Source organism: Panthera leo, chromosome B2 (genome assembly GCF_018350215.1).
Source record: "Panthera leo isolate Ple1 chromosome B2, P.leo_Ple1_pat1.1, whole genome shotgun sequence".
Taxonomy (NCBI): Eukaryota; Metazoa; Chordata; class Mammalia; order Carnivora; family Felidae; genus Panthera; species Panthera leo.
The window spans coordinates 107,067,024-107,080,376 of record NC_056683.1 but is presented as its reverse complement, the minus strand read 5'-3'; the positions used below and the strand labels follow the sequence as shown (position 1 = coordinate 107,080,376).

Genomic DNA, 13,353 nt, shown 5'->3' with positions numbered 1-13,353 from the left:
TTTTTTTTTTTTTTTTGAGAGGGGGGGTGAGGCAGAAGAAGAGGGAGACAAAGAATCCTAGGGAGGCTCCATGCTCAGCGTGTAGCCCAAAGCAGGGCTTGATGCAGGGCTTGATCTCAAGACTGTGAGATCATGACCAGAGATGAAATCAAGAGTTGGATGCTTAACTAACTGAATCACCCAGGCACCCCAGTAAATACTATTGTTATCCCCACTTTATAGATGTGGAAGCTTAGCATAGAGGGATTAAGCAATTTGTCCAAGAATACCCAATTTGAAGAAGTTGAAACTAATATTCAAGTATAGGCATTGTGTTTTCAAAGCCTGCATCCTTAACCTCCCACGCCATATGGTTATAATATCCACGATGGTGTTTTAATTGCATCGTTTGACTTCCATCTTGTGTAAGTTTCTTGAAAAAGGAGTTAATTAACTAACAGTTTAAGAAGTGAAACTAGGAAGTCAGCAGATGGCTGGGCGGTGATTGGATAATCCCTTTCAGCAGAAAAGAATGTAGAATTCTATAGAGTAAGGCAGAGAAAGAGAAGAATATATCTTTGGGTCTGTTGTTTTTTTTTTTTTTTTCTCCTCTCCTTCGATATACTGTTAGTGATTGAAATGGGAAATTGTCCACTTTAAAGAGAGTTATAGTAATTTGTGGGGGAAAAAAAAAACCCTCTGTTTTCTAGTGCTTTCTATGTATTACAAATGTCTGTGTCTTCATTTCTATACCAGGAATGTTAGTTTATCTAAACTGATTGTCAACCAAAACTTTACAGTAAAACTCATTACTTCCTTAATTTTCATTACTAAATAAGAGTCTGCAAAAGAGTAGGGTTTTCAAAATAGCATCAACATTGGTATTACTGGAGTGTATTCATTCTGGGAGCCCAAGTGTATGCCAGGATTTCTCTGTGGGGAGGCTCAGGACTTACAGCAGGAATTATGGACTGGAACCCTTCCCTCTGGAGATGCTACACAAGACCTCTTTGACAGGGGGTTTAAAGAATGCTTTTCCACTGTCTGGGAGAGGACTTTGTTTCCATTTTTTTCCATGCTTTTCAGGGTTTCCCCAGCCTTTCTCACATCTCCGTTGTTTGAGCAAGAGGCAAAGGGAAATAGTTAAGTTCCCATCCCACCATGCTCAGTCCTATACAGTATAGGAAGGAGAAGGGGCGGGGCACCTGCTTGCTGCTTCAACTGTCACAGGGAAAGCTGTAGCATGCCTTCCTTCAGTGAGACTGTGAATGGATGTCATCTCATTACCCTTCCTAAGGCACAGTGTGCTCAAGTGAACTGGCTGCTTAAAAACTTTTGATATTTTCCCATTTTAACAGAATAGAATTCTTAGACTTATGTTTATGACACTCCACAGTTTGGGCCCATGTTGTATACGTCTGACCTTGTTTACCAGTATTCCCTCTTTTTTGGTTAGGCAAGCTGACCTATTCCATTTCTGCTACAGGTCCCCACTTGCCTGTGTCTGTGTTTATTACACTGACGGCCCCCGGGGATACCGCTTCCACTTCCTGCCTTAATTTCTAGTATTCCTAGTCCCATTACATGCTGAGTACAGCCCTCATCTAAATGCTGTCTTCACCATAGAGCATTACAGAGTGCATCTGAACTCCCAGATGATTTTATCTCCAGTTGTCGTTCTATCTATGTTCTAGATATTTATGTGCATATATCACCTTCCTTATAAATTCTGGGCATAACTTGTACCTAATTTAACTTTGTGTCTTCCATTTCACCTACACTTAACATCAGAGGAAGTTAAAACTGCAAAGAAGTGAGAGGACGTATAGGTTAATTGTAATAATATGTTTTTAAAACTTCTCCTTTCTCTGTGCTCTACTGAATCAGTAAAAATGGGACAGGACCAGATCTCCCGATTTTCAGTCCAGGACTTACCCTCCAGCAGCCCTGGTTCTGCCTCTGGTTTGCATGTTGGAATCATCTGATGTCACCTGTGGTGCTTAAAAAAAATTGTGTTCCGGGAGCCTCAAACCATAGAATTTAGAATCTTGAGAGTGTGATCCAGACGTCCGTATTATTCAGATCTCCCAACATGATGCTAATGTGCAACCAAGATTAGTAATAGATTCCCCACAGCACGGTGGCCCCTGGACCATTCTTGCTTTACTAGGTAATTCTATTAATTTGAGAAACTTATTTTTTCATATAAAGAAAATTTTAAAGTAGAGAAGTACTAAATGTGAGACGATAATATAACACTTTTTTGTTTTGCTTACAATAGTAGCTTACGTAACTGTTTAACTTTTCAGATATTTCGAAAGAAAGCAGTGGAACTTGGGGTAAAATTGCTACCTGCGTTTCATACTCCCTCTGGAATACCTTGGGCATTGCTGAATATAAAAAGGTAAAATTCTTCATTTTCACAACATATTTTAAGTTGGAATATTCAATTGTGGTTTAACTGGATGGATAATTTCTTGTATGATGTCAGTGACTGATACCACTGGGAGTCTTGGCATCTGTCCTAGTGTTGGAAGCTAGCAGTTTTCCAAGCCTTAGATGGGTCCCTATCATGGGATGGTGTGACCCTAACAGAATCATCCAAGCCAAACGTGATTTGAGGTTTTCACTATTCATGGTGATGTTGAATATTGTCTCCCTGTAGATACCAAGAACATCCCATTATCTTTAAAATCATTGTCAAAGCATTTCACTTCCAAAGAATCCAAGTCCTAAGAGCACTTACTTCAATTAGGCTGCTGGCAGAGATACTGCAGAGCCAGAACCTTGGACCAATCAGATCTCCCATGTAAGGAACTGGTGTGACAGGTGGGGAGCACTTGGGACTGGCCTGCCCACAGTTGTAAGGAGGGAATGGAACTGCTCCACTGACCCAGATCAGCCCAACCTTCTCATCCCATTTGGGTGGAGAATCTTGTTATGCCAAGTCCATGGGAATTTGGCTCCAAGAAAACCTGGGCTAAACAGACTTTCTGGTATTTTCCCAGGGAGTAGTTTGAATTTTTATGATAGTTGAATAGTTTGCCAATAAACAGTCTTATCTTAAGCTGCCTTCTTAACCCCTCCTCCCCCATAAGTAATTAGTTACATACGTACCTCCTTGTGGTGGTGGTGGTGATGGTGATGATGATGATAGCTATTTTATTATCATAAAATGTCAAGCTTTGTTCTAGGGTCTTTGCGTGTATCACCATATTCAATCCCACAGTGACCCAAAAAGGTCAATACCATTGTTATCTCCATTTTACTAGTGGGACTTACACCGCAGAGAAACTAAGTAATTTGCCTAACATCATATTGTATATAAATGGTTAGAGATAGAATATGTACTTAGACATTTATACACACATCAATACATTAAAAAGTTTTCTTGTTTTTAGAAATGCCAAGAGGATGTGCAGGGTGATTTGGCAGGATTAATGCACATTTATTCTAAATTACTTATTTTAGTGACTTTCTTTCCTGAAATTAATCTTAGTCAGTGAAATTAATTATTTGGTTAATAAATCAGTTAAATGTGACGCTTTGTTTTCATTTGTATGTTATATATCGATACCTGACATCACACTGTACCTGTTTATAATTGTGTGTGTGTGTGTGTGTGTGTGTGTGTGTGTTTGAGGCGGGGATGTTAAGTCAGTAAGGCTGGGAGAGGGAGAGTCCACCAAAGTAGGCCATGTTAACTTGAGTTCTCTATTGTATGATGTGATATCTCAGGATCCGCTTTTCCCTTTAGAGGTCCGACAGCTCTCTCTGCCATCTTGAAGGTCATAGCATACACTGCAGGGACTCAAAGCAAGAGTGGGTATGTGCTTGGCCTGGAGTCAGTATGGTGTTTGTTTGGAGGTCCGTGAGTTTTTTATTTGGCTCATGTAGATCACTTATAATAGGCTTCCGTATCTTTGGACTTTGTATTTATAGAAAATACTCTGACCTAGAAACGACTCTGCCACCTGAAATAAGACCTGGTTATGAAAACACTTTGCACATTTAACACTTTTTTTTTCGTACTTACCCTCTGAGAAAAAAATGATATAAGCATAATAATACACTGAGTTAAGTGGTTATCAGGAGACCTGGTTCCAGGTATTTTACAGCCACTCTGAGCGTCTTTCGAGCAATCATTTCAGCTCCCCAGGATTATTTGTAAACTGGAAGTTAGGCCACTTCAGTAGTTGCTTCGTGCACCTTTTCAGGTTTATAGGCCATTTGGAAATTCTGATGGAACATGGCCCTCTTCTCATAAAATGCACATTCCTGACTACACATATTTTTGCACAATTTCCAAAAGCTAACAGCACCATCGGAGCCCACCTAGAACCTAAGAACCTTAAGTTTAAAATACTGACGTGAATGATCTCTCCAACTTCTACTCTAAGATTCTGCGGAACTAATTTGCATTGTTTCCTGGAAGGTAATTAAATAAGGCCCTGCTAAAACTAGCAGAGAGAGGTGTGCACCTCCATCATTGCCGAAGTTCAGTCAATTACTGTAAGGTGCTCATATCATTCAGTTAGTTCTAGCCTCTCTCAAAATAAGCATAAGAAATTAGATTCTTTTCAAGCATATTTAATTTTACTTAGTGTTTGCTTCCAACAGCCAAGAGGCTTTTTCCTTAGTTAGAACTATCCTTCGTGTATAGTGGAGGTAGTTTTCAGTACACAAAGGAATACTTCTAAAAACTTAAATACTGAGGAATCCTCCATTATCCTCTATTGTCTATACCTCTTGAAAATTCATCAACTGGGGCATGGAGTTTTTTGTAAAAGCTTATTTTGAATGTATAGTATTTTACATTAGAATTTTTTAATTTCAAAGATTACAGGAAAATGATATATGGTAAAAACTAATGTATCATTTTATTGTATTCTCTAATGTTTTCCCGTAAAACTAGAGGAAATTAGGTGACCACCCAAGAGCTGATGGGAACACTTTTAATTTCTTCCTGGGCAATTTGTATGAAATTTTTTATTATACATTTTTTCCATTCTCAATCCCATTTACTAAATAGCACTGACTTGCCCAAATTCACAAAATAAGCCATGGCAGAATTAATAATGATATCAATCCACTGAAATTCCTCATATCCCTTTGCGTAATCAAGTATACTCATCGAATTCATTCTCCGTCCAGTTGTGAGGCTTGTTTATTACCTTAAAGAATATCCTCTAGGAAAAGAAGCCAGAGTTTCATATTTATCTGTAATAAGTGCCTTTCAGGATGTGCTGTTCATGCCAACCTGTGTATATGTGCTATTTCCTCTGAGTATGTGTATTTTTACAGTATGTGCCAGAGGATAAGGGACAGCTGGCATGGAGCTTCTTTTCTAGTTTTTTGACGACTGTCACCAGTAAAATTTTCAAAGGAGAGGGGAAAAATATGTCTGGCAAAAACATATTTTCTTAATTATCTTCTCAGAATAAGGGAGTGTCTGTGGAATGATTCCCACAAGAAAAAAAGTGCTTGAGGGTGCTTTTTAGAATACAGTAGCTACATACTCACTGTTGACTGGCTTTGAAAATTTTGGCAATAATTACGATGGGAGAGGTATAGAATATTCTGTCTGTAATATCATAGTTCTCTTGCTTCTCAATTTTAAAAATAGGGATGCTGCTCTTTGCCAACACCTATATGCTAACAAAAAATGTGAACTTATTGGTGTTATATATTCACATCCCTCTAGTATTCAGATTATTGCCTGAAGATAATTGGTTTCTTTACCTTTCTGTTGTAAGAAATAAGCATTTATTTTAGTCCCTGCTGTGATAAAGTTTCTGTACTGGGTCCTGGGAAGATTTTCTGTTTCTCTTCACTTTATTTAAAAAGACAACCGACATGATCTTTCCCTCAGGGCATTCACAGCCTGGTTGGTAAAGCAGAATATATTTTTTATATGTTACTATATTATACACTCACTCATGTAACTGATGAATGTAAACTGGTCTGTGCCAAGGAGAGATAATAAGTACTCACCGAGTTGAATTTAAAGCAAGCAGTAGTTTGAATTGAGGAGGTTTATGCATTTGGAGCCAAAACACCAATAAGCCAAAATGGCTTTCAGCATTTGTGCAAACTGAGAATAGCAGAGAATCTAAATAATTTACTCATATTCCACATTAGGAATTCTGTCCCAAAAATCTGTTCAGAAAAAATAGATATATAATTATCTCTTTTGCTACATCTGTAATAATTCTTAATTCAAGAGCTGCTATATTATCTTGTAAGTTAATCGGAATTGTGATTTAATAGCAAGCGGTAATTTGAACAGATACCTAGGTGTCATACACAGGACCTGATTCGACTAACATACCAGCTTCACCAATACAATAGCAGAATGAAGATGTGCGTATTATATAACACCTCTGCTAAAAGGAAAGCATGGCCTTTTTAGTAGATTAGATTTTTGGTAGAACTCAATTTCTCTAATGTGAAAATGTCAAAATTTGATGTCTGATCTTATTACTGTGAACAGGAGGCCCTATGCATTCTTTTTCTCCACCCTACAGAAGAAAAATCACCTCTGTGGTTTGTAAAATCAAGCATTTCACTATTTCCATATTTCTAGGTATAATTCAAGCCTAGATAGAGTAAACTTACTAGATTTGGAGTTTTCTCCAGTGTGTTCTTAATTTAAAATAATATAGTTAATGTTCCCATTACTCATTTCTATCACAGGGCCTATAATCTGGGCATTCCTAATAATTATTCTGTCTTTCTTGATAAATGAGTTAGTTTTAGCTATATACTATTTTATCACTTGTTTCTCTTTGTGGATTTTTCCAAACTGGCACTTGCCTGGTGGTTATATTAGGTTAGTGGGACTGTCTATAGCGTGTGCTTTTGTGGCGCACGTCAAGGGATGTGCTGGGAAGTGACTGATCTCCGTTCCAGCTCTCGTTAGTCAGCAAGGTGATGAATGAGCACAACTCCTTCACCTATTCTTATTTCCTGCTTTGTAAAACCTTATTTACTGACTGCTCTAATTATGCAACACAACAGCATATTGTATCATTAGTTACGTTGCAATTTGTATTATTATTATAATTAAATTGCAAATTGCTTTACTTTAACTGAAATGGGGCCTTAATTAAGAATACTACATAGCTTAAGGTTTTCTAATAGTGAAAGATTATCCTGTGTGAAGCATGTACTATAGTAACAAAAGGCAGTAGCCCCCTTTTTGGGTTTTACTTCGGGGTGTAAATGCTTAAGTATTATTGTAGCTGGTTTCAGTAGACACAAACTATGAAAGACCATCTAATTAAGCTAAATATTTTTAAAAATATTTTCCATATATCTCCCTGTGTTTTATTTGAGAGTTGAAATATAAATGTTCACATTATTAAACTTATTAAATTTTAAGATGAAGCAAATACAATCTTAGACTTTAAGTCACAAGAATAATATTTTAAAAATCAAGAAACAAATTTTTTGAACATGAACAGATCAGACTTATTTAATGATTCGCTAATATTCTGATGCAAAATGCTGAAAAAGGTTCTGTAGCAGTGATATAACCTGAGTGTAAAATCAGTGTTGTGTCTTATCTTTATCTTTTATTTATATATTTTGTGGATCTGCTAAAAATTCAAAGTTCAAGCAACCCTAGAAAAGAAGGAAGTTCCACTTTTTCCAAGCATCTTAAGCTAACCTACTCTGTTTTTATTTTTCCTGATTGAATGTTTTAATAATAACCATATTTTAAGGTTTTCATACTGACATGCACAAAGTTATCAATGTCAGACATTAGAATATCAGTACCATAGTTAAAGCTGCTGTTTATGAACATTGTCAATATAGCTCTTGGCCTTGGATAAGTCACTAAACTGAGTTACCTTCTCATAAAGTAAAATAATAATAGTAATTTTACTTATCCTGATGACCTCATAAAGTTTTTTGTGGAAATCTAATGGTTTAATTATAAAATATCATTTCGAAGTGGTGTGAAATAAATGTAAATTGAAATTATTATTAATTTTTGTTCTTCTCAATTTTCATTATAAAATTATGTGGTGTGTATAGTATTTTGTATTATAGAAAATAGCACATAACTAAAACTAATTTGGTTTTGATACTTCTTTTATAGCAGTTTTTAAGTTTTTAAGCTACTCAGTGCTTATAACCCATTCTCAAGTTTCATTTTTGAGGTCAGGAAGAGAGATGGTATTTGTAGAACCAGCTGGAAATACACAGAGAATGTCTCCATGTAGTACATGTAGGATTGTGCTGGTTCCATACTCGAATATTTGTTATTTTTTAGAATATTTTGGAATCAGCCTATAGGTTCCAATCTCAGTTTCCTCTCTAAAATTATATTTATTGGTGAATTATCTCCTCTAGAAATAAGAACTGCTCCATCCATAAGATTTAAGAAGTGTGTGAGGCAATAAAAGGCAATGGTCTTTTCCCATGCCCCACATATTAGATAGTGTTTAATTAATATGGCATAAACCTGGTCCATAAGAAGGTATGTGCACTCTTGCTGTAAATATCTGTAGAGCCCTCCTTCCTAATTCTTAGGCTGTCTCACTTCTACTGAGGGTCTGACTGCTATGGTTACTTTCTGTCAGTGATTCTCAACCTTTCCAGTGCTTTAGAATAACTAGGGCATTTAAAAATACATATTTTTTGCTGCCTCCCTGTCCCCAGGTCTGTTTCATTTGGCTTGGAGTATGGTCTTGGCATTTTTCAAATCTCCTCAGCTATTCCAATGTTCACCTGGGGTTGAAAATCACTGCATTAAGTCTAGTGTTTATATGCTGAGAATAGCTTCATTTCTCTTCTCAATTACCTTTGAAAACATGTCCCTGCCCAATTGATGGTCAGTTTAACTTTTGAAATATAGAAATATTAGAAAATTGGTATGAAAATACCCAGCTTTAATAGAATAGCAGTTCTCAAATTTTAGAGTGTATAAGAATTGCCAGGAGAGTTTGTTAAAAACAAATATTGTTGGCTGCCCCCTAAGAGTTTCTGACTGGACAGGTTTTTGGTAAGTCTCAATAATTTGCATTTCTACCCAGATCCAGCTGACGCAGAGGCTGATGCTACCAATGCTGCTGATGCTCAAGGACCATACTTTGAGAACCATCGTAATATAAGAAATGAGCCATAAGAGCTAGTTAGTTTCTTAAATCTCAGAGCTGCTCACTGAAGCCCCCAACTCCAAACATCCTTGAGGGGTGAGGAGTGGTGGAGGAGAGGGGAGGGAGGATTCTGTTTCTATGACTAGTTTATTTTGTTAATAATTACCCAACTCTTTCAATTAATTCTAAGCAGTTTATTGCCTCTTCTGGAAAGCACTGATTCCAGACATTAATTACCCCCAACAAAAGTTTACATGTTTTTTCCCTTGCACTATTATTATTTTTTTTAATTCAGTAAGACTAGAAAACAAATGTTGGTCCATTTTAGCATAGAGGGGGAAAAAAAAACATTTTTAATGAAGGACTTCGGAGTAACATAGAAAGGAGAGCCATTTGTGTAAAAGCCATTCCTATGGCTCAGGCAAAGCAACTTTATTTTAAGCAGCTGGTGACCTGGTCCTATACCTGAGGGCATTCCAGAGCCCAAGAAGCTATGATCATCCTCCCATCAGAAGAGGAGGAGGGAACCCAGGCTTCTTCTGGATCATTTAATTCTCTCACCAAGCGTCAGATCACTATATCTGTGCCAAGCACTCCATAGCTTGACCAAACTAAAGGCATTTATTTATTGCAAGTGGAAAATAAGGATAGCAACACTTAATTTAAAGGCACTTTGTGTATATCCTCCTTTATTGGGACATAAGGGACAAGAAATTCTGAATAAAGGATGCTTTGCTATTCCTTAGTCATGCGTTGTGAGGCAGTAAGAATTTCAAGAACCTAATGGTGTCTGAACTGTTCCATTTCTTCCCACTCCTCTGGCCATAATTGAAGTTAATACCCAGGTAAATGAGGTTTTCAGTGTCTTTTATTCCCTGGAGGAAGGAGCAGACCATATCTGTCTTTGCACACGGCCTCTAACAGTCCTCATTACTTCTCTACACCACCCCACCCTCTTGCTTCATGAATTCCCGTCTGCCACAGACCACTTCTGCTGCGCTTCAGTGGGGCAGTGGCAGAAAGTTGACATGTGAATGGAGTAAACTGGCTGATGTTTTATTCAACCATGGATTAGATGCTGAAAAAATGTGTGGTTTTTTTTTTCTGTATTTCCTGAAGTGCCCACACTTAAAGCTAAATTACAGCATATGAGTAATTAAAGTGCAAAAATTTATCAAAGGTGATGTGTAGGTAATTGAGAGACAATCTACCCCAAGAGGGCTGCTTAAATCCCTTAAAAAATGGCTTGTGGTATGTGGGAAGGCTGGTAAGAGGCCTTCCTCACTATTCAGTTCTTGGCAGATAGATCCTTGGTACAAAATGCATGGAACTGGATTGTTAAATATGACCACTACTTCCCCCCACAGCATCCCACTGTTGAAGCAGTTAACTCCCCAGGACAATTTTAAGGACAATTATAGTTATTTGAATGCAACAAACTCAAAGTGGCTTTCATCTCAAGTTTTTCAAATGCTCAGAACTAGTATTTTAGGGATTCAGCTTTGTTCACTGTATTCACACAATTGGTGGCAAATCAGACTTGGCAATTGGAAATGTATTCTGTGTACAGGACTTAAATTAGGAACAAGTCAGAACACATAATTCATACAGTGCCTTTACAGGTCAGCAGTGGAATAATCTTTTCAAGGAGCCTGCTATCCCAGATTTTTAATGAAGCAGCAATCAATTTTCCTGTGATTAATCTCAAGACCAGGCTCATGTTTTTAGTGTGGGGCAAACCTTTCAAATATCTAATTAATAAAGTTTAATTTAAAAGTTTGTGAAATCGTTTGATTAGATGTTTGGAAATCAGCCTAGGTATCAAAGCAATTTCTCAGCCCTTATTATTGTTAATCATTGTAAATATTCAACTAACTATATTGAATCTTTGGGAATTGGAAGGTCAATATAAAATATTTATACTACAGCCAATAATTTTTAAAAGCCTTACACTCTCAGTGGGTATATTAACCACTCCATGTTTTCTGCTCATGCAGTAGTGGTTGTAGTTGATCTGTTCTAAAAAGTGGGATGAACAGTAATTGATTGCTGTCTCTTTTATTAACTAGAAAAAGAAAAGTGATGGAGCAATAATAAGAATTAATTGTAATTTACTAATCTGGAAATTAATGTGCAGCTGGGCATGAGTACAAGCAATGCAATTTGGTGATTTAGCAATCATGACAAATTATCTTCATCTGTAAGGTAGAGAGTTGCTAGCATTTCTTTATTTGATTTTTAGTAACAGACCTAGTTTTAGGAAGACCTTATATGAAGGCTCATATTGCCCTTTTATCCTGGAAATGTCAGTTGGAGTTTAGCATTATTAATTAGGTCTCACTTTCCCTCTTTGTCATGTCATGCTATAGTTTTTATGGAACATTTGTACAAAACAGTGATTACTGGTAATTGACCTGCATATGTTGAATAATCTTAAGATGCTACTGAGGGTTTAATGTACCTTGTAAATTGAGAGGCTTCCAATTAAGTTGAGTTCTTAAGATAATCACTTTCAAAACTAATCAAGTAATAGGACATTAGTAAAGCTCTTATTGACTTAATTGTGACAAATTAATAAACAGACCCAGTGCAATTACTATAATGGTTCTGTCAGTGAGCAGTTTTCCAAAACTTAAGCGTAAATCTATTCTACCCCCTGGAAGTACAATAAAAGTTACATAAACCATTTTAAGGTGGATATCATTTCTAATAGCTGTGTGTGAGTACAGTGTAGTGTTGTGTCACTTCCTTTTTAAATATGACTGCATTTATTTCAGAGGCCAGTGAATCTGCTTGCTAAACCCTTAAAGCATATGATTTTATAAGAGATCTTCTGTATGCCTTGAACAAAATGATTACACGTTCTTGGGTTCTCCCATCTTTATTTTTCTATGCCTGTGCCCTTGGGGTTGGTGCCCTCTCTCCTTGGAGAGCCATAGAATGTCCTGTCCTAATCTCAGTCCCCAAGAGCTGTCAGCATAGTGCCTTTTTATACCTAGTTGGCACTCTGCAAATGGACTTTGGGAAATAAATGAATTATGAATTACAGATTTGCCATAATTTTTTAATATCTGACAGTGCCAATTTCTATGACTTTGCTGATTGCATTTAAGAAAATGGCATCAGAAAGAACGGGAATAGAAGTCCTGCTTCCACTAATTTAAGAATAGTATGACAAATATAAATATCTCTCCAAGAGCACCAAACTATGTGTTTAAAATGCTGCATTTTACTGAATATGACTCTATTAAAAAATAACATGACCACATATCTTCTTTCTCCAAGCTTTGATTTTCTCATTTGTTAAAGTAGAATTAATAAATTGTATCAGTTTTCCTGAGATGATGTTTATGACAGAATGCAGAAATTCAAGAAGTCAGGCGTCTTTTAGATCCATAAGTGTGGATCACTATGGAATTTCAGGATCCTGAAATCATCATGGTAGACATCCATACCACCCATCCATAGTACCTGTGTTTAAGTTAGACCTTAGCACAGAAGAATGGACTTTCATGTAAAGAAGTGTGTGCATACGTGCGTGTGTGTATAATAGGTATACACACATTTGTAATTCTAACATGACTCTCGTGTTCAGTTTGTAACTCATGGTCTTCCTCAAACAAGGGAATCATTGTAGAGACCTCATAGTAATTGTCATTATCTGGAACAACAAAGGGAAGTCAAGTACCCAATTTAACTACACGGCTGAAGAAGGATTGTTTTTAAATTATTGTAATAACCTAAAATAAGGATTGCAGTAAGGACTAAAATTGCGGTGATTTCATTAATTGTGAGGCATTAAAATAGTGGTTCCGGAACTTATTGGAAAAAAATTCATGTTAACATCGTATAAATGCAGCACTTTTAACCATTTGTTTACATGCAATTACTGTAGCTAATCACATGATGGAATTTGCAGCCCACTATTATATCAGCACCATAAGCCCATGGTTTTTAAGCTTTTTTGCCCTCTTATCAATGAGATATTTTTGAGCACTCACCCAGAACATCTACTCTTATTTGTAAATTATGTATATATGGACCGCTGTATTAATATGTCCTATACATCTGCAAACACTCAAAAAGTAGAATTGTAAAGGATAAGAAATAGATGAGGAAATAAAGTATTTTAGTAAGAAATGAGTGTTGGGGCACCTGGGTGGCTCAGTCGGTTAAGCATTCGACTCTTGATTTTGGCTCAGGTCATGATCTCACAGATTCATGAGTTCAAGCCTCACCACACTACCTCCATTAGGCTATACACTGA

The 13,353-nt window shown here is 36.7% G+C and overlaps 1 protein-coding gene across 1 annotated transcript in view; it reads left to right on the top strand.

Moving 5' to 3' along the window:
• MAN1A1 (mannosidase alpha class 1A member 1) overlaps positions 1-13,353 on the top strand; it is a 161,809-nt gene that overhangs the window by 91,141 nt on the left and 57,315 nt on the right. The window contains exon 5 of the mRNA XM_042939715.1: positions 2,289-2,383. Within this exon, the coding sequence (XP_042795649.1) occupies positions 2,289-2,383 (95 nt within the window). The remainder of the gene's footprint in view (positions 1-2,288; positions 2,384-13,353) is intronic.